This window comes from Chamaea fasciata, unplaced genomic scaffold (genome assembly GCF_029207755.1).
Source record: "Chamaea fasciata isolate MVZ Bird 193981 ecotype frontalis unplaced genomic scaffold, bChaFas1.0.hap1 SCAF_20, whole genome shotgun sequence".
In the NCBI taxonomy this organism is placed as follows: Eukaryota; Metazoa; Chordata; class Aves; order Passeriformes; family Sylviidae; genus Chamaea; species Chamaea fasciata.
The window spans coordinates 193,349-221,326 of record NW_027094105.1 but is presented as its reverse complement, the minus strand read 5'-3'; the positions used below and the strand labels follow the sequence as shown (position 1 = coordinate 221,326).

The 27,978-nt window shown below is 46.7% G+C and overlaps 1 protein-coding gene across 1 annotated transcript; it reads left to right on the top strand.

The window, feature by feature from the left end:
• Positions 1-7,283: 7,283 nt before the first annotated feature.
• UAP1L1 (UDP-N-acetylglucosamine pyrophosphorylase 1 like 1) lies at positions 7,284-26,168 on the top strand. The gene is made up of 9 exons (XM_066201136.1): positions 7,284-7,610; positions 14,555-14,759; positions 16,947-17,122; positions 18,152-18,324; positions 19,241-19,434; positions 20,261-20,401; positions 21,942-22,127; positions 22,885-22,951; positions 23,841-26,168. Exons 1-9 carry the CDS (start codon positions 7,334-7,336, stop codon positions 23,925-23,927), a joined length of 1,506 nt encoding a protein of 501 aa, XP_066057233.1. The 5' UTR covers positions 7,284-7,333; the 3' UTR covers positions 23,928-26,168.
• Positions 26,169-27,978: the final 1,810 nt, after the last annotated feature.

The following is a 27,978-nucleotide window of genomic DNA, read 5'->3' as shown; positions in this document are numbered from 1 at the left end:
GCATGGTTGGTTGGGGCTGTGCCAACAACAGTCCAGTGTTGCTATAGGACACAAAAAGAATGACACACACACACAGTCAGGTCTTTAGGGCGAAAAGAGAGAGGTTTATTTTCCTAATTCGATTTAAATTTTAGACAATGACCAGGGATTGGACCATGAGGTTGATACCTCTCCCACCACACTGGTCAAACTAGAAGTGTATCAGTTATCCCTCCTCCACAGAGGAATGTAAATATCACTTCGTTTATCTGAAAATCTGTGAGAAACTCCACTACAAAAATGCAAACATCAGAAGGCTAAAAAAAATCAGGGCGACAGTCCAGGTTCCAAGTCACGGTACTTCCTGTCACTGAACAATTAAGTACCATTGGTGTTAAGTGTTCTTTCAGCCCCAAACCTAGCAGGGAATTATTCTCAGTGGGGAATCAAAGTGTCAACCCAGAAATGCATCTGTCTATGCTGAGAGGAGACCTCTCAGCAGAGGCTAAAAATAGTGAGAGGAGGATGGTGGGAGAGGTTTCCCCTTGGGAAGGGATATCTGATTTGATCTTTCCAGTTCTGCAATGCCATTGTTTTTCCATCTTTCTGCTCTGGGACATCTTGAGCACATGCTCTGTTTGCCTTGGTGAAGGCCAGGCACTTGCCATAAAGCATCTTTTCTCTCTTCCAGACTCTTTTTTCCTCCGGAAGGTCAGCAAGCAGGAAGTCTGGTGGATGCCCGGTGACTCAGAGGCTGTCACAAGGGCTGGGAGAAGGGAAGCTGGTGAGCTGTTGAAATAAGCTGTCCAGAGGGTGGTGAGTTGTTTGCTCACCTCAGTCCACAAAGCAAGAACTGATATTAGTAGGAAATGGCAGTCACTGCATCCTGTCTCACCATGGTGCCTCTCCTGCTGTCTTAGCACAGCAAGTTCAAATAGAGGGAATCATCTGGGGCTTAAATGGAAGTCCAATAGATGCTGCAAGGCTTCCAGTCAGAATCCATCTAGCAATCACTGTGTCCTATCACAAACTCCACTCTCCTGCTGCCAACAAAACCAAGAGTGGCCAAGGGCAACAGCAGTGTCCTGGGTTTTGTAAAGAGCATATTATTCTATTCCATCTGGGTGGAGCAGAATTGCTTATCTTTGCCCAAATGGGTCAGTGTCACTTATCAGATGGTGGAGTGCTACTTATCTCTCTTCATTGTTTCACTACTTCCATGGGAATGTCTTCTGCTAATGGACCATTAAGAGCTCATCAATGACATTACACATTACAGTGCACTATTGTAAGCTGCTCCACACAAGGAGGAGGAGCCAAACCATCTTAACCTAGATAAAAAGGAGCCACAGTCCCACTAGGTATCCAGTTTTTCCACCAGATCCCTGGAGGAAGACCAGACCCATCTCACCATTACTGGACCCTTTTTCTTCAACGGGACCATCTCTACTCCAACAGAACCACATCCGCCACTCCAGGAGGGCTTACTTTGGACTGCTTCCAACACCCTGACCAACAGGGCGTCAGGTTGTATTTCTGACTCTGTCAGGGTTTTCTAGGATTTCTTGTTTGTTTATTTGTCTGCTTATTCTTCTGTACTACAACATCTGTATTTTTATATCCCTAGTAAAGAACTGCTATACCTATTCCCAAAATCTTTGCCTGACAGCCTTTTAATTGCAGATTTATGATAATTTGGAAAAAGGGGCAAAGGGCTTACATTTTAAGGGAGACTCCAACCCTCCCTGGCAGATACCTGTCTATCTAAACAAAGACAGATTTGGAAGATTTTTCATGAGCTGGGGAAATGTACTCCCTCAGCATCTGGCTCATCTCATGCATCTCTTTTACCAGAACCTCAACCCAATCCGGGTGGGTCCTTTCTGAGGCAGGCTGTGGGGCAGAGTCAGGCTCTGGGGTATCATCCCTATTCTGTGGGGTAGGTATCAGGGTGGTTATCCAAGTCAATCTTCCCTTATCTCTGAATACTAAATAGAATACGCCTATTAGCAGCACCAGCCATTGTATGATATCATTAGCATTCAGAGAGGATTTAAACTCTTCAAAAACTGGTGAGGCAGACCCAAAGAGATGGGTAAAGGGTTGGGAAAAAAACTCCCCCGGTGTCATTTCCTCACAGTAGGTACCATTGTTAAAGTAACTCCAAAACCACACAGTTAGTGTACAATAGCCCTGAATCCATGTGCCTGCCTTCCAGAGGAAATTAAAAATCCATGAGTTCTTCACCTTATTAAGCCATAAAATAAACTGGATGACAGTCACAGTAGCTTTAGTTATGGGGCCCATATTTTGATAAGGGCTTGCAAATGGCAGAAATACAGCCACAACCACGTGCCACCCAAACCAGGGAAAACTGGACCACATGATGTTGTCCCACAAGGCTTCTATACACAAGAACTTAGGTCACCAAAGAACTGCTATTCCTTTTTCCTCTCAATGCCCTCTAGCCCCACCTTGGGCGCCAAAGTCTGTCTTTGTTTAGACAGACAGGTATCTGCCAGGGAGGGTTGGAGTCTCCCTTAAAATGTAAGCCCTTTGCCCCTTTTTCCAAATTATCATAAATCTGCAATTAAAAGGCTGTCAGGCAAAGATTTTGGGAATAGGTATAGCAGTTCTTTACTAGGGATATAAAAATACAGATGTTGTAGTACAGAAGAATAAGCAGACAAATAAACAAACAAGAAATCCTAGAAAACCCTGACAGAGTCAGAAATACAACCTGACGCCCTGTTGGTCAGGGTGTTGGAAGCAGTCCAAAGTAAGCCCTCCTGGAGTGGCGGATGTGGTTCTGTTGGAGTAGAGATGGTCCCGTTGAAGAAAAAGGGTCCAGTAATGGTGAGATGGGTCTGGTCTTCCTCCAGGGATCTGGTGGAAAAACTGGATACCTAGTGGGACTGTGGCTCCTTTTTATCTAGGTTAAGATGGTTTGGCTCCTCCTCCTTGTGTGGAGCAGCTTACAATAGTGCACTGTAATGTGTAATGTCATTGATGAGCTCTTAATGGTCCATTAGCAGAAGACATTCCCATGGAAGTAGTGAAACAATGAAGAGAGATAAGTAGCACTCCACCATCTGATAAGTGACACTGACCCATTTGGGCAAAGATAAGCAATTCTGCTCCACCCAGATGGAATAGAATAATATGCTCTTTACAAAACCCAGGACAAGCAGTCACAGCTGTGCCACAGTGAGAAATTCACCAGCCTGTCACCTTGTTCAGAGAATGACTGCAATGCCATATTTCTTTGGAGAATATATTGGTGGTGTGTGGAAAAGCCAGTGTCCACAAAGTAGACAGAGGAGTCCTTCAACTTTATTCAATAAAGGGAGAGAGTTTACTGGGCCATAGCCCGGTGGGATCTCTCTTGAGGTTTCACAGGCAGGATGCAGCCTCCTTTTCTCCTAAACTCCTCGCCTCATTTTGCCCTCTTCTTTTCCCCACTGGCTGAGTTACTAGGAAGGTACAGTCTTCCTGAACTGCCCACCACACTTATTCCACCCTTGAACATGTATTGACATTTTCCCCCAAAGTTCAGAAATTCGGGCTTTGTTCTGCAGATCCACCAGAAGTTCAGACTGTCTGGGTTCTGCAATAGACTTTGTGAAGATCCATTTCATCTTTTATCCTGAAGTTCAGAAGCTCAAACTATCTGGTCAAACTGTATGGGTTCTGTTACAAACTTGTGCGGCTTGATGTTTGTAGATTAAGACCCATTTCAAAGATATTAACACTTTTCTATTAACATTTCCATTAAAGACCCTCACCCATCGACTCATTTGTAAAGACATTAGCACACATCTTTCCTATCAGTTCATACTTACATGCTGAAGCCTGGAGCAAGTCCTAAATGCAACCACCTCTGCCTATCTCCTGCTGGGATACTTCACCTTGATGGAGCAGTGTTTGCTGTCTCTGCTATCAGTGAGCTGGAGCTTTTTTCTTGCTGAATTTCCTGTTCCTGCATGTTTGTCTTTTGTTTGGCCCAAGCATCCCTCCCTCCTGTTCACTAGGGTTGTTCTGCCTGGTGTAACTAATCTAACCTGTCACCATTTTTATTGCTCTGCAGAAGAAAATAACTACACACAGAGTGCCATGGGCTGTAGAACCAGCTGGGGGGATGTTGTGCAGCCAGACTAACCTGTTCTGGTGGATGGCTAGATTTGGGGAGTGGGAATACATTTGCCAGCAGCAGCACGATTTGCTTTGGTTCTTCTAGAATCCTATGGGTATGAGATTCCACATCAGGGAGAGGTTTCATTTAAAGGGAAGCAGAGTGAGGTCAACACCCCAAGGCTCTTCTGAGCAGGAGCTGTGTCCAGTCACGTAAAATAAGAAACAGAATGTGAAACAGAAGCTTTGACAACTCTCAGGGATTCTTTCTGACCGGATGGTCACATCCGGATGGGGTCTAGCTTCCCTGACTCCAATTACATGCAGGGAGGTGGCCGTGTCTAAGCTGCTGTCTGTCTTCTCATGTTCTCCTAGCCAGCTGGGCTCTGACTGCAGGCAGGATAGCTACTGCAAGTAAGTGGCAATAACAGCCTGTGGGTGAGGATTTTACTATGCTCATGTAAAAAAGGGACTCCAATATGATATTGGCTTTTGCATTTATATATTAGTTTCTGCACTGATCATAAGTATTAAGATACACTATCATATATACTTTTATTTAGCTGTTTGTCAGTATAACATAATCTACCAGTTTAAGTATGCATAGCTTTTAGAAATAGTAGTGTGGTGAATATATGATATTATAGGCCTTAACTAAACACTGTGTGTTAAAACACCTCTTTGTAACCAAAACAAATGGTGTAAGGCAATCATGATACCCCCACTTCTCTGCTGACTGAATTCTCCAAGTGATAACCGTGATACAAACCAGAGCACCAGAGGACAATTAGAAAATACCATGTTAAATTTAAAGAGGACATCCTAAATCCTTATCAGAGGATGTAAAACGACAGGGTGGAGGTACAAGGAGGAATAAAATATATTAACCTGACACACAGGATGTCATGCAGATAAGCCAGACTATGAAGAAACAAAACAGAAGAATTCCTGTAACATCTAACAGTTCACAAGAATGTTTGAATAATGTATGGACTCTATAAATATGCATGTACCTCAGTAAAGTAACAGTACATAAATATAAATAACACGGTTTTAATGTACCAGTGTGTTCTTCGGCTGATTGCCAGGAGCACATCAGCGCTGGACTTTTCTATCTTATTTTTATTCCCTTATTAAACTCTTTAAAAATTTTGAAGTTTTATTCAGTTTTTCACACTCATGACCAGACTACAAAGTTCAAACAAAGATGTTCTTTGGCATTTTAGTTTGATTTATAGTGTCCTCCTCCTCTTCTCAGTTCATGGCTCCTTGTTCCTGCAGGTTTGGTTATTCCTTCATCATTCCTTTGTCTTTCATAATTTCTTTTATTTGTCCTTGAATTTGTCCTGTTATCCTTCTCATTGGCACTTAATTTCAAAAATTAGGCACTGGATCTGTGAGCAGGTGGTCTGAGCCTGTACCATGTCAGTACAGCTGGGCCTATCCAACTCCTGCTGCATTGAGGGAACCCTGAGACCTTGCAATGTTTCCAAGTGTGAGTGTAAGACAGGGCATTGAGACCTCCTGGCAGAAGTTGCACCAGGACTTGGAGGTCCTGTCACACACATCTCATGCCAGCCACAGGACCATGGCCCCTGCAGGGCAAAGGTTTGGCCACAGGGCCAAAATTTCAAGTAGGGCAAGAAGGAGTACTCCAGAAACTACAGGCCTGTCATGTCACCTTAACACCCAGTAAAGTTATGGAGAAGATTATTCTGGGAGTTATTGAGAAACACCTGAAAGACAACACGGTCACTGGTCCTAGCCAGCAAGGCTTCATGATCAAACCTGATTTCCTTTTATGGCAAGGTAGCCCACCTGGCTGGTCAAGGAAAGCTAGTTGATGTAATCTTTTTGGATTTCAGTATTTCAGATACTGTCTCTCATAGTATCCTTCCAGATAAAATGTCCAGCATTCAGCTGGATAAACACATCATGTGATGGGTGAGCAACTGGCTCACGGGTTGGGTACAAAGGGTGACGGTGACTGGGTTGACATCAGGCTGGCACTGGTCACTAGTGGGGTCCCGCAGGGCTCCATTGTAGGCTCTGTGCTCTTCAACATCTTTGTTAATGATTTGGACACAGGGCTGGAAGGGAAACTGAGCAACTTCACAGATGAAACAAACAGGATAAACAAACAGCAGGAGCTGTTGACTCCTCCAGTGCAAGGGAGGCTCTGCAGGGAGATCTGGACAGTTTAGAGAACTTGGCAATTACCAACCATAAGCTCATCAAGGAAAAATGCCAGACTCTGCACTTGGGATGGGGCCGCCCTGGATATACAAACAAACTGGGGAATGAGATGCTGGAGAGCAGCGCCACAGGAGGAGACCTGGGGGTCCTGGTTGACAGAAAGTTGAATGTGAGCCAGCTGTGCCCTGGAGCCAGGAGGGACATGTATGTCCTGGGGGCATCAGGCCCAGCATCACAGGCTGGTCAAGGCTGTCCCGCTCTGCTCTGGGTTGGGGTGGCCTCACCTCGAGCTCTGAGGGCAGTTTTGGGCACCACAATATAAGAAAGATATTAGGCCATTAGAGAGTGTCCAAAGGAGGGCAAAGAAGATGGTGAAGGGCCTTGAGGGGAAGCTGTATGAGAAATGGCTGAGGACACTTCTGTTCAGCCTGGAGGAAAGGAGACTGAGGAGAGATTCATCACAGTCTACAACCTTGTTCTGAGGGGAAGAGGGACAGAACTGATCGCTTCTTGGTGGTCACCAGGGATAGGACCTGAGGAAACAGCCTGAAGTTGTGTCAGGGGAGGTTCAGTTTCCATATTGGAAAAAGGTTCTTCCCTCAGACGGTGGTTGTACACTGGAACAGGCTCCCCAGGGAATTGGTCACAGCACCAAAAACCTGACAGAGCTCCAGGACTGTCTGGACAACACTCTCAGGTATATGGTGTGACCTTGGGGATGGTGCTGTGAAGGGCCAGGAGTTGGACTCCATGATCCTTGAGGGCCCCGTCCAACTCAGACCATTCTGTGATTCCATGGGGGAAGCGCTGCACTGGCCGCAGTTCTTGCGGGACCGGGAGCGGGGCGAGCCGGGAAATGACACCGGGACCCCCTGAGAAAGGAAGCCGCCGCAGCCCACAGAGCGCGTCACCCGCCGGTGGCGAGGAGGGGTTCCGGCGGACGGGCACCTCTGACCCCGCCCCCGCACGGTGCCGCCCCGCCCGGTCCCGCCGGGTCCTGCGCCGCTCAGAGCGGGCTCCTCATACCATGGATCCGCTTGAGGAGGTGCTGGCGCGGCTGGAGCAGTGCGGACAGGGCCATCTGCTGCGGTTCTGGGCCGAGCTGGACACGGCACAGCGCGGAGCGCTGCTGGCGGCGCTGCCGCCGGGGCTGGGCGAGCACTGCCGGCTAGCGGCGGCGGCCGGGGCCCGCCAGCGCGGCCCGCCCGAGCGCCTGGACGGCCGGATGGAGCCGCTCCCCGCCGAGCTGCTGGGCAGCGCCCGCCACAGCGGCCCCGCCGCGCTGCAGCGTTGGGAGGCGGAAGGTGAGCGGGGTGCAAGTCCGCCTGTCACTTCCATTCCGGGGCTGCCGGGGGTCCGGCGCGGGGGTTCTGGGGCAGCCGCGTTTCGCCGAGCCCCAGCCAGTGCGGGACGGGCTGCGCCCGGCGGGGCCCCGGGGCAGGAGACGCCTCGTGCGGTCGCACCGCGGGGCGCCGGGTTGTCCACCCACGGCACCGCGTGCTGCCGAGGCCGGTGGCCGGCGGGTGGGCGCTGCAGGGACGGCGGGTCGGGCAAGGAGGGAGTTAGCGGGATCACAGCTACACCCCTGCCCTTCGCATCGGCAACCGGTGTCCTCGGCCCGGGGAACTTTGGGTGAGGCACCGCGTTTCACTGTGCGTTATGAAACGCAGCGGCCGAGGCCCCGCCTGGCAGGATCAGATCTCTACAACTCCGTAACAAGCAGTGATGGCCAGGTGGGGCTCAGTCTCTCCTCCCGCATAACAAGCGATGGGATAAAAGGAAAGAGCCTTAAGTTGTGTCAGAGGAGATTCACGTTGAATACTGAGGAAAATTTCTTCACTGTAGGGGTGATCAGGCACTGGCACAGGCTGCCCAGGGCAGTTGTGGAGTCACCATCCCTGGAATTGTTCAAAAAACAAATGGACATGACACTTAAAATACTGTTTAGAGGGTATAGGGATATTCTGTCGAAATTATTTACAATACCTGTCATGAAAAATATGTAATACTCAAGGATTTAAAGGGGCACCAAGAGAGCTGGAGAGGGACTTTGGTCAAGGACGTGGAATGACAGAACAAAGGGGAATGGCTTTTACACTGACAGAGGGCAGGGTTAGATTAGGTATTAGTAAGAAATTGTTCCCTGTGAGAGTGGTGAGGCCTTGGCACAGGTTGCCCAGAGAAGCCATGGATGCCCCATCCCTGGAAGTGGTCAGGGCCAGGTTGGACAGGGTGTGGAGCAACCTGGGATAGTGGAAGGTGTTCCTGCCCGTTGCAGGGGGTGGAAGGAGATGGTCTTTAAGGTCCTTTGCAACCCAAAGCATTCCATGACTAGGTGTCCCTGGGGAGGGTGGGAGTGGGGGGTGGGGGTGTTTCATTGCTGTTGAACTGGGTAGCTGCCTTCATGGGAGGATGAGCTCCCAGCCCACCAACAGGTACAAAGGCCCGTCTCAGGTGCTGATCCCCATCCATGCTGTGTCATGTGCGGCAGGAGGCTGATAGGATCTGGGAGCAGAGAGGATGAAATAAACCGAGGGAAGTCCATAATCCATGATTTTTGGAGCCTGGTAGATGTGGGTGTGTGAAAGCTAGGGGTAATGGGGGGATGGTGCCTGGATGTGCTTTTCCCACAGCATGTAAATATTACATTGATGACCTGTACTTTTTTTCTAAGTGCATTCTCTTATTTGTTTATGAGGGCTCATATGTGTCTTGGAGCTTTCTTTATAAAATATAACAGCACTGTTAAAAACCAATTTTAATTAAAAGAAGAAAACCAGGAAAACCCACCTGTAGAGACACTTGACGAAATTTGTGGTTGTAGAGGTACTTGCCTAAATTTTGACAAGTGGCTGCACAGCCTTCGCCCAACGTTGCCAGTATAGAGGTGAGGATATACGGACAGGGGAGTCAAATTTTCCAAGCAGAAACAGAAACTTCAGGGTCACAGGGCAGAGGAGCTTTTCTGTTGTGTCAGACTCCACTCATGGGGCTGAGTGGTGATGGAGGGAACATAAGCTGGTACAGTGAATCATAGAATCCCAGAATGGTTTAGATTGGAAGGGATTTTAAAGACCACCTCATACCACCCCCTGCCATGGGCAGGGACACCTTCCACTAGACCAGGTTGCTCCAAGCCCTGTCCAGCCTGGCCTTGGACACTTCTAGGGATCCAGGGGCAGCCACAGCTTCTCTGGGTAACCTGTGCCAGGGCCTCCCCACCCTCACAGGGAACAATTTCTTCCCAATATCCCATCTATCCCTGCCATCTGGCAGTGGGAAGCCATTCCCCCTTGTCCTGTCCCTCCATCTCTTGTCCAAAGCCCCTCTCTCACTCTCTTTGAGCCCCTTTAGGCCCTGGCAGGGGCTCTGAGGTCTCCCTGGAGCCTTCTCTTCTCCACATGAACAGCCCCAGCTCCCCCAGCCTGACTCCAGAGCAGAGGGGCTCCAGGCCTTGGAGCATCTCTGTGGCCTCCTCTGGACTTGCTCCAGCAACTCTATGGCCTTCTCATGCTGACAGCCTCAGAGCTGAAGGCAGCACTGCAGGTGGGTTGTCTCCTGAGCAGGGCAGGGAATTCCCCCCTCACCCGCTGCCCCTTGTGGTATCAGCCTAGGGGCTTTCTGAGTGCCAGTGCACTTGGTCAGGACATGTTGAGCTTCTCATCCACCACACTCCCAAGTCGATCTTGGCAGGGCTATTTGAGGGTATCACAGTGAGGAGGAAGGGGCCCTTTGAGCCGTAGAGGCAGATGGGGCTGGGTCAGGGCCCCACAGCTAAACTAACAGCTTTATCAAACTGGGTCACATGCCCCCAGCCAGCTAGGTGAGTGAGGAGCTGGTGTGTCTGCCTTGTGCCACTGGCCACAGCCCAGAAAGGAAGGGAAAGGAAGGCCAGGCTACCTGCGTGGGCTGGCCTTACTGGTTGCCAGAGCTGCCTGCAGCAGCCCAGGTCAAATGTGTTTGAGATCCTGCCACTGTGCCCAGATCATCTGACCCTAAAGTCCGATAGCTCCATGGCACCTCAGCCCTGCAGGCAGCCTGAATTTCTACCAGAAGGGGTACACGCAGATGTTCTGTTTCCTTTGGTTTGTTTTTATGATCCATTTTAAGGCTGAAGAGGGATTTTATTTCCTGGAAGAGGGCAGACAGGAGCAAAGGCTTTGTTCCGCTGAACCCGGGCATTGCTGTGTGTCCCTGCAGATGTGGCAGCATTCCTGCATGGCATTTCCCAGTGGAACTGGTGTTGTGGGCAGAAGCTTTGCGGGATTGTGGGTCTCTGAGGGGATGCAGCTCTGAAATGCCTTTGTTTGTGGTGTGTTGAGCAGGCTGGGAGCAGATGAACCATCCCAACTTGCTGCCCAGTGTCCCTGAGGCTGCATGGCTGGTTCAGCCTGTGGCTATGGAGTCATCATCACCCTGAGCTGAGCTGCTCTGTGCTCTGTCCATGAGTGTCTGAGCTCCCCACAGCTGCCACCTGCATTGCTTCTTGCAAAGACTGAACAGCTGACATGATGTCTCCTCCTTCCCTGTCCCCCTTTTTCTATGATTAAAAAAGATAGATAAAAGAACCAGACAACTGAAAACTTGTCTTGGGAACACCTGAGATATTTTTAAAAGTTAAAAAAAATAAATTTAAAAAATTAATTTAAAAAATTAATTTAAAAAATTAAATAATTAATATTGTTGTCGTGTCTCAGACAACAAAACTGCCTGGTCAGATTTGCTTTCAGGTCTTAAACACCAGCATTTAACAGTCACATTTTCCAGGCAGCCCTAGGAATGATGGTATAAATCAAACACAGACACAAGCATTTTTGAATCATCAGTGTTTCATTAATGAAATCTAAGTCATGGCCGTGGGCTGAGGTGTACTCCATTTCATCAGAGAGTCTGATGAGCCATTCTGGTTATCTGACTGCTCTGCAGAATTGAAAAGTTTGGAGTCTTCTTCTCTTGCTGACTGCTGTTGTAATGGGACTCATGCCTGTTCAGTATGATAATTCAGTCTATTCTTGCAAGACCAGTCTGTTCCTCCTACAAAATCTATTTTTGTTTTTTTTTTTTACTTTTTATGCAGAGTAGGACTGACTGCAGCATTGGTGGGTGTCTCAGCAGCCACCACATTTTCTCTTTAGTTGAGCTGTTTGTATTTCATGTGCTGCAGAAAATAAGGTAGATTTTTTAAAAGCGGATAGATCTTTCCATTGCACCCAGAAGAGTCAGTTCTTACGAACTTTAGTTGTGAATATTGGTAATTTTACAGTTGGGAAGTCAGAGCAGAGCTACTTACTCAATTTTTTTTTGTTTTTTTGTTTTCATGGTGACCTAAGTTCAGAACCTGGAAAACTCTGGGTTGTAGGGTTGTACCGTAAATACTGAGAATGCCATAAATGGTGGGATACACTCCCCTGTCTGGGTTGTTCACGTGCACCATGGTGAGCCCTCCTGGAATACAGCCCTGTCAGTCTGCTGGATTGTAAAAAAAGTGACATCATTGATGTTATCAGTGATATTGCTTTGGGCTTGGGTTTATCCCGATGAGGTTGTGGTTTCAGTCTTGCAGTGAGAGGCCCCTCCAGGAGATGGATGTGAGATGCCAACTCCCCCTGGGGCAGATCCCATCCCCTTGTCACTGCATGGAAAACTTTGAGAACTGCTGTCTCTTGTGGGGCGTCTGCATTTCAGTGGGGTGACGCCAGCTGTGGTACCTGTGACTGAGAATTTTAGCCCCTTGATGCTGTGGGACAAAGTGGGGACCTCCTTGACTTTCCCAATACAGTGTTCACTCCAGAATGCCATGTGCATGATGCCCTTGGTCACAATCTCTTGCTCTGCAGAAATGTCTAAGTTGGGATCTGGTGGGATGTGGTCTGTTGCATCAGAACCTGAGTGTGTGTGTTGATGTGAGCCTGGCAGTACAGGGGGGGGAGATGCAGCAGGGCAAGTGTCCAACTTGTTCTGCTGGTGGGTGAAACTCAATTGCACCCCAAAGCAGCACCCCCCATGCTGCAGCAACTGAGACCAGCATATGCTGAGCTCAGACCTCAAGCAGCTTTGGTTTAAATTGCTGTGAAATACTTTAGCTCAAGTTTCAGTTCTAGATTATTTTAAAGAAAAATAATTTTAAAAAATGTATTAATTGACCATTTCACAGAATCACGGAATGGTTTGGGTTGGAAGGAATGTTAAAAGACACGATTATCTTGTTCTAAATCTCCTGCCATGGGTGTGGATGCCACCCACTATATGAGATTGCTCAGGACAATCTGGCCTTGAGCATCTCCAGGGATGCAGCAGAATAATTTGGAAGTGTCCCCCAGGGCAACTTTTTTAGGATTTTTTTTTTTTCCCCTCCATAAATTCTTTCTGTGCTGGATCCCTGTAGGGAAACAGCCATCACCCAAGCCAGGGCATGAGGTTTGGAGCCATGCTCTGGTATCTCTCCACTCAGCTCTTTCCCTTCTCCTGCGGTGGTGCCCTGTGCTGGCCAACAGCTGAGCATGCAGAAAAACCATGTTATGGGACTGGGGCAAGTACTTCTGGTGTAAGTAATACCTCAGGCCCTCTGCTCTGTACTTTGAGTCTCCTAGGCAGCTCAGTGGAGGCGCAAAGGAGCCATTTATTGCTTGTGGTTTGTTGTGAAATGCTGGTTGCAAAATGCTGGATGTCTTATTTGCATCATCTTGTAGCTCACCCAGATCCTCCATGTTTTAAAGATTACCTATTTAAACCTATTTAAGCTTCCCTGCTATCCAAGGACCTCCTGAAACTTTGAAATTCCAGTATTTCCACTCACAGGTTTCTTCTTAGGGAGCTCTCCTAATCCCACTTGGAGGATTGAAGATCTCCAGAGGTGGCTTCCAGTTCTCACTCCTGTGGCCCTGTGACCCCAGAGGCTGGTCTACAGCAGAACCATGGCTGTGGAACTGGCTCCCTGTGTGGCTGGACACCACCAGCCTTTTTGGAAGGGGTGTGTTTAGGGAGAAAGACTTGTGTTATTGCTGTGGTAAGACTGAAACTTGTAAGCATGGGAAGGGGAATCATGTTAGTGCAATGTCATGGACAACTTAAGTCTTTGCTAAAAAAATTGCTGGAAGCTGCAGTTTTGAGCAGAATTAAAATCGACCCGGGTTGTTAAAACAGCACTTGATGTTTTTGCTCTATTGTTCATTTAAACAGCCAATTATTTAAAGATTAGCATAAACCAAATCCTGTTTTTTTTTCCTAATTCAATTTCTTTGGTCCCCATATCTTTCAGTCCAAATCAGGAATGTTTTAGCCTCAGCTGTGGTTAATGTGGGGTTTTTGCTGAAGGCTGGTGTGCTCCACAGGCTGTCCTTAGCTGCAGGAGCAGTGGCAGAAGGCCCTGATAGCTACTGCAGCAGAGCTGTGGCTTCTGCCATGGGCAAGCCTAGTATTCCTTGCATTCCCAGGGAAACTCAAAATGTTCCCTAATGAAAAATCATTCTTACAGTTGCTAGTCATTATTGTGATGCTGACTTTGGAGAAGGCAGGGACCAAAGTCTGAGAGTGAGCTGAGTGTTAATTATGTGCTCTGGTTCTTCCCCAGGTTCTGGACTTCCCTGGTTTGTCAGGAGCACTGATACTGGTTTCAATTAGATTGTGGAAGTTGTGGCTCCTGTAGGCTTGTCTGTGTTACTAGCCCTGACTGCAGCTGTGTTCAGCTTCTGTTGAAGCTGGAGCACAGGTGCAGATAATTGATTAAGGCAGATTCCAGAAATCTTTATGCTTTACTCAAGATGATCAGATTTGACTTCTTTGGGATATAAAAATAAGGGACTTCTGGAGGTCTCTAGTCCAATTCCCATTTGGAACAGAAGTCTAAACAGCCCGAGGCCAGGTCAGCTACAGCTTTACTTTAGTAAAGCTTTACTTTAGTAAGCCTTGAAAACCTTAGGGGACATTGCTTCCTCTCTGGATGTCCTTTCTAGTGCTGCAGTACCTCCCTAGTAAAGATTTTGTATCCTAATTTGAATCTCTTAAGCTGCAGCTCATGGCTATTGTTGTAATTGCACCAATGGTTGCTTTAGGTGAGGAAACTGCTGCATCCAGGAGGTGAAATGAATTTTCTCCTGTGTGTGCAGTGACATTTCTCTCTGAGCTGCCAGCATTGAACTGGCAGCTTCTGGCTGTTGCCTGAGCTCTGCAGAAAGGCTCAGGAGAAGAACATGGGGTGTTGATTGCTTTGGAGGTTCTTATGTTCCCTTGGGCTTCTTTTCCTGTACAGGTTTACATCAGATCTCACAGAACAAGGTGGCAGTGCTGCTCCTAGCTGGAGGACAAGGAACCCGCCTGGGAGTCAGCTATCCCAAGGGCATGTACAATGTGGGGTTGCCCAGTGGCAAGAACTTGTATCAAATCCAAGCAGAAAGAATACGCAAAGTGGAGCAGCTTGCTGGCAAGAGACACCACTGCAAATGTGCCATTCCCTGGTAGGTGAACTAAAGCCAGACCTGCTGTATTTTGCAGGTCTTTGCATTCCAGTCTTGCCCATGTTGTCTTCAGGAAGCACTGAGCTGAGTGCTGTACAGAGACAGGTCAAGAGGAGCCTTTTGTTGCAGGATTTGCGATGGCAGTGGCTGGAGAAGGGTGCAGAGGGATGGGAGGTGGCAGGTCCCTGTCTACAGACCTGAGGGATTGAGTACTGCCTTTATATCACTGACCACAGCCCTAACTGCTGTACCTTGCTGGCTTTCCAAGCAGCTACTGGCAACACTGTAAACAGCACTTCTCAGTGATTTTTTCAGATGCTTTACAAGAAATGTCATCCATTTCTGTTTTATCAGGTTCCTGCATAGAGGGCAACCTAGAGCTTGCCTTCCCAGCCCTTCTTCCTGCCCCTGTCCATAATCTCTGCAAAAAGCCTCTTGCTTTGTGTTCAGGTCACCTCCTGCTGTCACTGTTTAGAGTTGCCAGTTCTTCTGGCTGCTCCTGGCTTTCAAAAGACATGAGCCCTCGGCAAAGTGCAAAATGTGAATTCCCTATGAGATGTGGTGGGTGAGAGGAAGGCACTGCAGGTGCATCTGGAAATGTTTAATGTTTTCTACTAAATGTTTTTTGTGAGACCATGAGGACTATGTAGAAATACCCTTATGGAATCAGTGTCTGGTCTGAGGCAGGGCTTTGGCAGTGAAAGAGAGGGTGTCTGAGGGCTTCAGGTTGCCACATTGTTTTACAGATTGGAAGTCAAAGTTGATTCGTACATTGTTTCCTTGTGGAAAGTGAGTCCATATTGTGTTTCTTCTTGAAGCCTTGCATACAGGACCTGAATTGCAAATACATCATCCCAGCATCCCAGGTGCTGCTGGAAGCCAGGATGCCACATCTCTTTCCAGTTCCCTTCACCGGGGTGAGGAGGCAGTTAAAGCAGTTTGCATCTCCAGTACATCTGGGTCCAGGCTATGCTGTGCTACAGAGATGTAAATGGGGGATGGGGAATTGAGGTCCAGGCTCTCCTGTGTTGTTTCCTCATGGTTACGGAGGACCCTGTATTCCTGTGCCGATAATTGTTGAAGTTTGACAGGTAGATGGTGAAAGTGGCTTTTAGACAGTAGTGAAGGAGGATAGTGGAGTGTTGCAGTGTGCTTTTCGGGAGTGGAGCTGAAGCCTAGGCCCCAGTAAGCCTCTCTGGTGGAAAGGCTGCTTGGGGAAACTCAGACAGAGCAGTCAGGCTCACACACCCACATGCGCCACAAGGCCAGCTCAGCAAGGAGAGGCAAGAAGGCCTTTGTACTAGATCAGTTCCAGCCAGGTTTTTTTCCAGGAGCCGAAGGGGAATCCAGAACAAAAGGCCTAAACATGTGCTGGGCTCAAGCTTAAGTATGAGCTTTAGCAGCCAATGACCTTGAGACACGGGTGCAAAGGGCAGGTAAGGTCAGTGACCTATAGGGAAAATGAGATCAGTCACTGAGGTCCCACAAGCAGTGGAGACACAGGGGAAAGGAGAACCCAGAGGGCCAGGGGCACTGGGGAGGAGAGAAACTGGGGCAAACCACTGTGTGCAAGGCACCATTGGGAAGTTTTCTCTCTCAGGCTGGGCAGGTGACTCTATGATCTGTCCTGCCAAGGCCGGACCCTGGGTATTATGTCAAGGGGCTATAGGGACTCCACAATGGAGGAAGAGATAGAGGCAACATGGACCTGAAAGGAAAGGAGGAAATAGAAAAACTTGTAACAAAAACAAACCATGCAGCCAACATGTGGAAATACTGCTGTTTGCCTTTGCACTGAAGAGGTGGTGGCAGAGTGAACTGGTCAGGGTTTCTGTAGACACTTAACATCACTTTGAATCTAGAGTGAATGAGGCTGTTTTCTGCCCTTTCTCTTGTTTTCCAGCTCATCCAGATAGCCAGATGTTGTTCACATTTAGGGCAAGGCTCTTCTGTCCTGGCTGAAGCTAGGCCAGGGTAGGATCATACTCTGGTATGGTCATAGGACCCCATGCAGCCTTACCACAGGATGAGTTCTGGAGGAGAGCTTTTGTGTGCAGATGCTCACCACAGATGCTGCCATGTCTCTCATTTCACACTCCTGGGATTCCTCTCTTTTGTGTTCAGTTTGTAGTTTTTCCTTTCGCTTGTGTTGTTCTTTCTCATTGCCCGGTTCCCAATCCTGCCCAGGTACATCATGACAAGTGAGTTCACACTGGGGCCAACAGAAGAGTTTTTTGTGCAACACAACTACTTCAACTTGGATAGATGCAATGTTGTCATGTTTGAACAGAGGATGCTGCCTGCTGTCACCTTTGATGGGAAGGCCATCTTGGAGGAGAAAGGGAAAATTGCCATGGCTCCAGGTACCTGCTGTTTGCTCTTCCATTACCTTCATGTGTGTTGATAGTTGCTACGGGCCATCAGACAGCCCAGGCACACAGAGCATCTGACCTTTGGGGGTCAGGGTTAATGCTTCCAGTTGATGTGGAAAGGTTCTGCTAATGTTTCAGGCTGGTAATCAGGAGCTGGTAATCTGTTTAGTTCTTGCTGGCGATTTGACTACAGCACTTGTTTTTTATCCAAGTCTTGGAGTGTTGGCAGGATTAGGAGTGCTGTGGCTGCAGGTTAGGAAAATCTTGCATTAGCAGAGCTTTCTACGAGGTCTCTGGAGTGCTGCCTCCTGTGGTGAAAGTCAGGAGCTCAAGGCTGATAGCTGGAAATGGGTTAAAAAGCAGCAAGATTAACTCTTTTCAAAACTACAGCAATGTCTCATCTAGACATGGTAAAGAAACTTGGTGACGGCAGCCCAGTTGGGACCATGTTGCAGCTGCAGAGTGGTTCTCCCGAGCAAAAAGGGGCATCCCAGGAGAAACTGTAAATGGGTGATCTGTGATAAATGTGTCTTTTGTACAGTTCAAGCTGCAGTTCAAGTCTTTAAAAAGGCATTGAGAACTTGTGGGGGAAGATCAACAGAGAATAAGATTTATTTTAGTCTTTCTAGAAGAAAGAGAATAAAAATGCTTTTGCCCTGTACTGGAGGAGAAGTGTAAAATACTTTTCCCACCCTTTGCATAGGTTTGCCCTTTAGTATTCTCCCTCTGAGAATCCTACTAGCCTTCATAAAGTCTCATAATTCTGCTCAGTGAGGCTGGTCCCCATGGTCCCACTCTTCCAGTGAGAGACCTGGGGTGAAAATAAGGGACATACTCCCCTGAACTCTGTGACAGAACTGGAAATAAAACCTGGTACCACTGGCTCTGGGCTAGAAAGCATTCCCTACTCTTCTGTTCAAGAAAATTTGTTCACTACTTTCTGCTTTTGCTTAACTACAAAAAAAACTCACCTCAAAGTCATTAATGACCCAAGACTTTCTCTTTTCTCTTGCATTATAGATGGCAATGGTGGCTTGTACCGTGCTTTGATGGATAATAAGATCTTGGATGATATGAAGCAGCGTGGAATCCAGTATGTCCATGTATATTGTGTGGACAATATCCTCGTGAAAATGGCAGATCCAGTCTTCATAGGTTTCTGTGTTTCCAAAGGGGCAGACTGCGGTGCAAAGGTGAAGCAGTGCTAGCACTGGGCTGGTTTCCCACAGGGAGTTTGGATCTGATGATGCTTGGAAGCTGCTGGTTCTGGGGAGCTTGCATGACTTGCAGTGTTCAACCCTTTGCCCATCAGCAGCTCACTCTGAGCAGATTTAGAGTTGGTTGCTGCCTGCACTGCATTTCAAATCCCTGTCCATGGGTTTCCTCTGTTCTTCCCAGAGTACTGTGGAAAAGAAACTTCAGTAAGAGCAGGGGCTATAGCTGCACAGGAAACCACATGCTGGAATTGCTTTGCCTCTACGCCCAGCTCTTTCTCAAAGGCACTTGGGCTGTCTAGAAGCCATATTGGACTGGGCTGTTTTATCAATGCACCTTGAAATCTAATGGAAGCATTTTTTATGCTCTGCTGTGGCAGATGGGGAAAGCCTTAACAGCCTAAATTTTGTTAACCTAAAGCAGCAGGTGCCTGAAGAGAAATTTATGTTACTTGAGTCATTAGTACTGTTCAGGCAAATGGGGAGTTGAAGGCTAATAGCTGCAAACAGCTTTCTTTTAATGCCAGATCCTAGTCCTTGAGGAGAAAAGTGCCCCCCAGTATGCTAATTGCTTTTAACTGGTTTGTCTTTTAAGAAACTGTCAAATTAAGTGGTTGAGTACTGGGGTTTATGCTGAATTGTTGGGCAAAATGTGCCTCCAGACTGCACTGTGCCCCTTACACAGTAAGCCCTGACTAGATAGCCCGAGTGCCTTTGTAGAAAGAGCTGGGTGTAGAGGCGAAGCAATTCCAGCGTGTAGTTTCCTGTGCAGCTATAGTTCCTGCTCTTGGAGGATCAGCAGGCAACAGTCCCATGGGATTGTTTGCACTTGGGAGCTGGAATAGTCCTGGGATTTTCTTCCTCTTTGTAATAAACCTGTGTCCTGTGGCTGCAGGTAGTGGAGAAGGCCTACCCCACGGAGCCTGTTGGGGTGGTGTGCTGTGTGGATGGGGTGTACCAGGTGGTGGAGTACAGCGAGATCAGCCCGGAGACTGCACAGCAGCAGCGCCCTGAGGGGGGACTGATGTTCAGTGCTGGCAACATCTGTAACCACTTCTTCACTGTTGAGTTCCTCGAAGTAGTGGCCCAGTAAGTCCCAGCAGACCTTCTAGGTAGCTGTGCAGCCCAGAAATGCCATCAAGACTGGGTGTTCCTGTTTCCCATTCTGTAATTTCAGTTATGGTTATCCCCTGTGTTGCCTTTCACCTCCTCTCTCTTCCAAACACCTGAGTCCCCTTTCTGACAGCCCCAGCCTACTCTCCAGGCCCTACCCAAGAAAGAGGTTCCCAGGTTAAATCTAACTAAATTGAGATGTACCATTGCACGATCTTCCTGGGCCTTCAAGGGTGAGCAGCTGTGCAGGCTGCAGTGTGGTCAGTGATGCAGCCTCACATCATGGATTTCCAGTGGGAATGTCACCCATGCCCATGTCACCCAATGCTTGGGACAAGAGAGTTTGCAGGAGAGGGTGAAGTTGCAGGTGGACTCTGCATGTTGGTGTTGAGGAATGAGGATGTGATGCTGGGCATTCAGTGAGCAGCTGTGCAACCTTCCTGAAGAGCTTGAACCACCCTTGGGTGAGGGATGTGCTCTGCTCCATTTTCATCCCAATCAGGTAACAATTTGGGTTGCCTCTCTTTTTTTGTAATCTCTGCCTGCACTTTCAGCTTGATGCAAAGTTTTCCCTCTCCTCTGACTGTCATGTCCCAGTGGTACAGAGAGAGCCCATGGCCTGGCTGCTCTGCTCAGGGAAGTGTTTCTTGGATGTGACTTGGTTCACTTGGGAGGGAGCAACACCCACAAGCAGTTGAGAGTTGACCCAGAGCAGTAATGAGCCGTCTGCTTCCCTCAAGTGTATTGATTTTTTTTCTATGTGGGCTTGAACTAAATAAAATGGTTTCTTCTCCTTCTGCAGGAAGTGGGAGTCACAGCTGAAGCATCATGTAGCCATAAAGAAGGTGCCCTACATTGACAAGGAGGGAAATCTGGTAAAACCACTAAAACCAAACGGGATAAAGCTGGAGAAGTTTGTGTTTGATGTGTTCCAGTTCTCTAAGTTAGTGACAGACATCATTTTACTTTTCTCCTCCCCTTCTCAGTGTTTGTTTGAATGACTGTAGGTTGAAACAAGCCATCCCAGGGAGCACATGGTTTGTGGGTGGCTTGTTAGGAGGGTTGTTGGATCTACACCCAGCTACAATCTAACAGTAATGCCGCAGGCTCTAAGGGGACCTCACAAGGCATTGAGTGCTTGTGCCAACCCTGCTCCCAGACTGGTCATCCTCCTGAGGATGTGTTGGCTGGCCTGGGCTCTGTTAGCCTGGGAAAAATAAAAGGAAATTGAGTGCAAAGCCAATGAAGCCTATATTGGAGTATTCAGACTTGCAAAAATCGGGTCTTTCAACATTGTGGCTTCCATGGTAATTGCAGCTCTGGTTACATTTCTGGGTGGTGTTATGCCCGGACTCAGCTCACGCCCTTTGTTCTCAGAAAACTTTACTTAAGCACAGTGGGGCCAAGTTATGGATGCTATGGGAACTGTTAGTGTTCACTTTCCAAGTTCTGCAACATAGCTGGGAGTGCTGTTACATACGTAGTCAGGGGTACTTGTGTCTAGGGATAGGATTTTAGCAATTAAGCATAAGTGTTGTTATAAAATCAATTTTTCCAAGGTCTCAAATTCAGCAGTGAAGAATCTGTTTTAGGCTTAAATAAATGCCAAAGAGAGCCTTCAGGAAAGCTGAATTATCTTTCTTTGGGGATAGTATTTATCTTTTTATATTATTTCCTTTAGAATAGACAGCTCAAGGTTTGAACCAGTCTCTGTTTCCTGACGTGTTAAATAACGTAGTATCAAACTAAAGACAAAACCAAGGTGAATGGGAACACTGCTGAGTTCTGAGCTGTGACAGGACTCATTTGCCTGTGGTGGTTCCTTGAACTTTTTTAACAGCTCAAAACCACCTTGGCATCTGTGCTTCACGCATGAAGTGCAGAAATCCACAGATGTTGCTGTGGGGCATTCTAATTTGCATTCCCATTTCTGGTAAACAGCTGTACTTCACATTCACCTGTGAGGGGTCCCTTGTTGCTTGTTTGTCCTTGGGAACTAGTATCCTTAGCTGGTCCTTACCTACAGACTCCCAAGCAGGGGACATTTCTGGGTCATGGTGGGGAGCTCTGCAGTGAGTGCTCTGCTTGTGCTGCACCTAAGCTCTGGACAGTGCTGTGCTCTCTGTCCTGCTGTGTTCTGAGCTGTCTTGTCCAAGAACGTCCCACTGCTTAAAGATGTTTCTCTGGCATCTCTGCAGAACTGTTGCTTTTTCTCTCCTCTGAGCACAGCTCTGGTAGGTTGGGAGGCTGCTGTTATGTTCCCAAAGAGACAGGGCTTCTTGTGTTTTTCCATTCTACAGCCCTGGTACTCCTTGGCTCTTCAGATGAGTGGTGGGCTTCCCTTGGCTTGAATGTGTCAGGCTGCATCCGGTGCTCCTCCCAGAAATATATGTGAGCCTTTCCCCATGAATGTTGTTGCATTAGTGGGGCTGATCACCAGCTCTGGTTTTCATGATCATTGTTTTCTTCCCTTTGCTGGGTAGGAATTTTGTGGCATTTGAAGTTCTGAGAGAAGAGGAGTTCTCACCACTAAAAAATGCAGACACAGCTGACAAAGATACACCTACTACTGCTCGGCAAGCCCTCCTGGCCCAGCATTACCGCTGGGCTCTCAAGGCTGGGGCCAGATTTGTGGATGAAAATGGTTTCAGGATACCAGAAAAGCTCAGGTATAAATGTGTGACCTTCTCTGCAGCTTCTCTGCTGGAAGTGCTCAGCCATGCCAGCTGGCCAATGGCACATGCTAGGCTCTCCAAAATGGGCATTAGTGTAGTCATAGGGTGGCTCAGCATGATTTTTGTTCAGCTGGTCCTCTCTGGATAATGCAGGTTGATGTCTATTACAGTTCCTGCTCCTCTTATGACTGTTGGTGCCCCAGGTAGTTAGCACACGGGGCTCTGGGCATTCTTTCTGGCAGTTCCCTGCTTTGGGGTAATGAGTTGGCCTTTCCTATAGCACCTTGTTACACAGGGGCAGTTTTTTCTATCACTCTGGATTTAGCAATGCAAGGAATTTTAATTTGTAGGCCCTGACAGCTTTTCTGACTGTGGCCCCAACAGGATTCTCAGGTGATCTTAAGGATTGATTGTTAGACTGATTACCAGTTCGGATACCTTCCTGCATCATGTATAATGGAAAGATCCTTTTACTCCATGGGGCCATTATTTCATCAACTCATAGTTCAGTAAACCCAGAAGTTCATTTTACTTGAAAAGCATCTCTATAAAAGGGGTGTTGTAGTTTTGCTGAGTAACATTTGGGACCTGCTAATTTCTTTTATTTTCACACTGTTTTCACATAATGTTTGGTGCATGTGACTATAACAGATGTCTTATCCTTCCAGATACCCTATTCTGGACAATCTTTTGAAGAAATGCACTGTTTTTTAACCATGGCAGGAAGTTAATCCTGTGTTCTCTTCTTTAGTCTCTCAGGAACCGAAGATCCTCCGGCTGTGTGTGAGATTTCTCCATTAGTGTCTTACTTTGGAGAGGTGAGAATAACCATCTATGGAGGTATTTTTAAGAGTGTGCAGGTGTGCATTCGATTTCCTTCCAAACACAGATGTTTTCTTTAGCCTGGGTTTGCTGAGAAATGGCAAGGTCAAGGAAACAGGGACTTGGGATCTCTGTTACCATAATGTGGTTCCCTTATGATTTACTCTTCAGCAGTTTGTTAACTCTCAGTTTTTAACCATCTGTAAAATGAGATTTGCAACAAGGCTGCACTTTCATTAAGACTCATGAGAACTTTGAGATTTTAATGAGAAGTGCAGAATATTCAAATTAGAAAATCCATGGGTTCTGTGCTCATTTGTGCCCATCTCCCACAGTAAGTGAATCCCGACTGAGACATGGGATATGTGTGTTGGCTTTAGGGAAGCCATTTCTCAAGTTTGTCCCTCTGAAAATAATTGATCCTGAGAAACCTGCTTCCATTTAGTAATGAGAATAGGAACTTCCCTCTGTTGCATGGACAGGGTGAGAAATAGTAGATTGCAGGAGAAGGCACTCATTGCTAGGTTTCCATATCTGTTAACTTGCAAACCAGCTACCTGCATTAGGTGTATTCCTCAACACGTGCAGGTAGTGAACTCATTGCAATCAATAGGTTGTCAGAACAAAATGAAAACAAGGCAATTTGACTTTCCTTTGCCAGGATTATTCTAATGTCAGTTAAGGACACATCTTCCCGTGCTGCCTCCCCAAGAAGCTTGTTTCTGACATCAGGTTTTAGGGTTCCTTAGCGCCTCTGCTTCTTGAACCCCAGAAACACGTTCTGTCACTGTTACTGTTGTGTGTCCCTGACCTTTGTCAGTCATTCCTTGAGGACTTAAAATAGAGCATTTACAGCCTAACAATACCGTTCTCACACCTTCTTAGGGTCTGGAGGTGTACATGAAGAACAAAGAGTTCCCTTCTCCCTTTGTACTCGACGAAAACAAAGTGGAAATGCTGGAAAATTCTTGAAGTGGGAAGCCTTTCCCCCTCAAATCAGATCCATGTTTGTCAGATCCATTATAAGAACTGACAGTATTAAATGTCAGCTATGAAGTGCATTATAAAAAAAATTGCAGTGTCTGATTGATGTCAAATCCTCGCAGCAGTTGTGATTGCATGCATGTGCGAGCTCCCCAGTTCTGTTTGGTAACTTGGAGGGCATTGCCTTTTACGTCAGTCTGTTGAATACTTGAATGTGAGTGTGGATTAACACTTTCTGGGTGCTAAACAGATTCTACATTTCTTATTTACTGTTGCATATGAATATTGAAAAGAGCCAGTCATGGCCTGATAAATCAACTTTGCCTTCAAAAGATTCAATTTCTTCAGTGCCTTTTTAGGTATCTTGTTTATGTTGGTGTAGTTGGTTTTTGGTTTGGTTTTTTTCCTAAATCATGTGCACAGCTTCAGTCAGTTTGAGGTCTCATCCTGAAAAGTATGGAAGGACTTTGGATACTGAGGTTTTCTCTCCAGTGGTCAGTTTTTTTCCTAGAAGAGAACATAGGATTAACTTCCTGCCATGGTTAAAAACCAGTGCATTTCTTCAAAAGATTGTCCAGAATAGGATATCCAGTTTTTTTGTTGCTGCGCCTAAGCATTGCTTGAGGCTTGGAGTCCAAAGTAATACAGACTAGTTTTGTATCTGGGCTTGCTGGTGCCATGCCTAGACTGATTGCTCCTTACAGTTGTAATGACTTGGGTTTTTTTAAGTTATAAAAAGAATATTTTCACAACCCTGTGCCCTTCCTGACTTTAAAACTTTTCCATTTCCTGTTTAATATATACCATATCCCTCAGACAAGGCTCTCTTGAGGTGCCTGAAAGTAGTAAGAGAAACAGATCCCAGTGGTAGAATTTAATGCCTAACCAAAACAAACAAAAAAAAAGACTTACTCTCAGCATCAGCAGGGTACACAGTAAAACACCAGCCTCCGCTTCTACCGTTTTTGCCCAGGTGATTTTCCAGCACTCTTTCACTTAGGAAATAATTCCGTAGATGGCTATCTTTTAGATATGTTATTAACCATAATGTAAAGATAAGTGTCTGCTAATGAAGGACACTAATTGTCAGAACATATGTAGTGTGTGAACTCAGCCTTATCCAAGGGTAGCCCTGACCCTTGAGTCCCTAGTGATTCTTCCTGTTCAGTTTTCGGACACTGCCCTGGAAAGCTTATGCCCATCTGGTGCAGAACCTGCGCTGAGCATACCCGAGTCATTTCAGCCTTGATGAGGATGCATCAGCTGCACTCTCTGGTGGCTGGCCTTAGCATTAGAAATATTTCATACTCTTCCTGTAAACATGGTGTTAGGGAAGGTAGTGAGAAAGATGTTTCATCTGAAATGTTACTTCATGCATCAGTTTCTGGTGAGGAATTGTTTATGCTATTTCATTAAGCATAATTAAGTTCCCTGGCTTTCTGCAATTTCTGATGTGAAGCTCTATTCAGAATAATAGAATAGGGAGTGGGGAGGTACAAAAATTTTTTTGAGAGTAAGTACAGTTTGTAAGTATGCTCAAGTTTTCCAGAGAAAGCATCTAAATATCAGTATCAGGGTTTTTGGTTGTAAAGTATTTCTGCATGAACTTGAGTAAAGATCCTTACACACATGCAGACCAGCTAATGACAGTTCTGATTACCTCAATTGGCATGTGCAGCCAGTAATTCACATTTTTAGTATAAATGAAGCATTTGTCCTTGTCACCCAATTCTGTAGTCTTTTTGCAATGTTTCTATGACACATTCCATTCCTGTCAGTCAGGTTTTATATCTGAGAACAAATTGTGTTTTATTTGTGAGCATTGCTCAGCAATTCAAGCACACACTTCTTTTACACTGCGCTGTGCTATAAAGATTTCTTTTGCTTTTTCGAAAGTTCTTTCTCTTTTGAAGCTTTAGTTTCCATGCACACAGAACAGAGCTGCTGACATGGTTTCCAAGGCTGTTTTCAAGGAGAAGCTAAATTAGAATGTTGAATTCCTTGTCTCTTGGGTTTTTTATTTTCTGTGACTCTTCACATTTTAAACTGGAACATAGAAACAATTTTGAGAGAACTTTACAAAAAAAAAAAAATCTGTCCTGTATGTAATAAGGTCTTTGTATGCATTATAAAATGAAAAATAGTACCTGAAACAAGGTAGGCCTGTAGTACTCCAGAAACTAATGGACATCTAAACATTTTAAATAATAAAGATGTTACTGTGATTTCTATGTGTTTGTCTGTGTTTCTTGTATGTGAGAAAAACACTTGTTGTCTGTCCCTATGAATGTTGTCACCACAGCTGCAGGATGGTGTCACTGGTGGTGAATCTGGAGGCTGCAGTGCCCACTCTTCAGATTATAGGGGCATATGGAACTGAACAGAGGGTGATTCCTGAAGGGGGTTGACATTGTGGGATCTTTTATTTCATCAGAAAACAGAATATTGTGTTCTTGTCTGCAATGCTGTATTATTTTTTCCAGGCTTTTCAGCTTATTTTATTGAGGGCGGGGAGTTTAATTGCAGGTGGTGGCTGTCTTATTTCAAGTCAATTTGAGTAATATGGTTCTGAGTCTGTCTAGCAGCTGGTGTGTAGGTAATGAGCACTCGCTGCAGTGCAACTTTTACTTTGCTTTCCAGTGAGAGGCACTTCTTAAACAGGGCTCTATTTATAGCACAATCAGTAGAGAAAGCCAGTAATACCTCACAAATGGCAGATTGCCCTCATTTGGGGGTTTAGGGCTGAACCCAGAAAGTGTAAGAAGCAAATCTTCCTTTCTTACCTCTTTCCCCGTTTCTCTCTTGACACCCATGTGAAGGCTGCTGGGGATTTAAATTTGTTTTTAAGTTACATGAATCAGTAGTTTCCTGTGATAGGAAAATTAATACTAAAAATGAGCGCATGGTTTAGGCATCTTAAATTATTGTTCTGCTTGTTTGTGTGCTGTTCGTATCTACCAGGATTTTTGGTTAGTTTTCTTAATAATGAAATGCTCAGAAAACACCAAGTTTTCAGTTCTACCTTGAAATCTACTGTGAGGTGGATTCCAAATATAAAGGCTCAAATGATGCATGCTAACCTGCCACTTAAGCACAGCTGAAGGTTGAATTCAGTGTCAGCACTTGGAGCAGCAGCCTTAAAGCACCTGCTTCAATGCTGACTTCTTCCTATTGGACTATGAACCTGAGCTAAAAGTTACTACAAACCCGGTCCTGCTATAGCTCTGAAAGTGTACATCACTAAACAATGCTCTTCCCTACTCCAACTGAGTATGTCCCTCCTTCTCCGCAGGGAAGATGCAGGGACCTCTTTTATTGCAGAGGGAGTGACACAGGGCTGGAGGGCTGTGAAGGAGCAGCTGAAGGAAGGAGTTGTATGGGATGAGTGCTTCCTGCTGCATTCCAAAATTCAGTGCCAGGTCGTATGGAAGGGTTTATTTACACAACTGGGTGCTTTTCACCCACTCACATCCTCGCACAGATTCCAGTTGTCTGCTCTCAGGTCCGTCTTCCCCCATTGCCTGCTGGGAAACTGTGTCTTGGTTTTTCAGTGGCAAGTGATAATGCCTTCTTGACAGCACTTCCCTGTCCTCCCGGAGGCAGCAGCACTTCGGGGTTTTCCCTGGCTGTGTTCACTCTCCAGGTGGGCGGGAGGAGCTGCCAGTGTCCGTGCCCCCTCCACGGGTCGGGGAAGAGTACTCTGTGCCGGGGCTGCGCCTCACCACAGCGGCCTCCTTCCAGCTCCATGAGGCCTTGCAGGCCATTTACAGAGTTGATTTTCCTTACGACCTCCCACATGCACGTCTTTATTTCTAGTTCTTCCATGCCAATGACTCTATGACTGGTCTCTGTGATGTACTCTCACGACACGGAAGAACAGCGAGGATTCCCAGCCTCTCCTTTGCTCCACTGCCCACCCTAGCAGCTGCTGTCCTCGCTGGACAGGACGAGGTACGGCGAGATACGCCGGGACAGCGAGAAGCAAGGGCAAAATCAACGCAGCCCCGAGCACCCCCACCCCGGCCTGAAGCCGGAACCC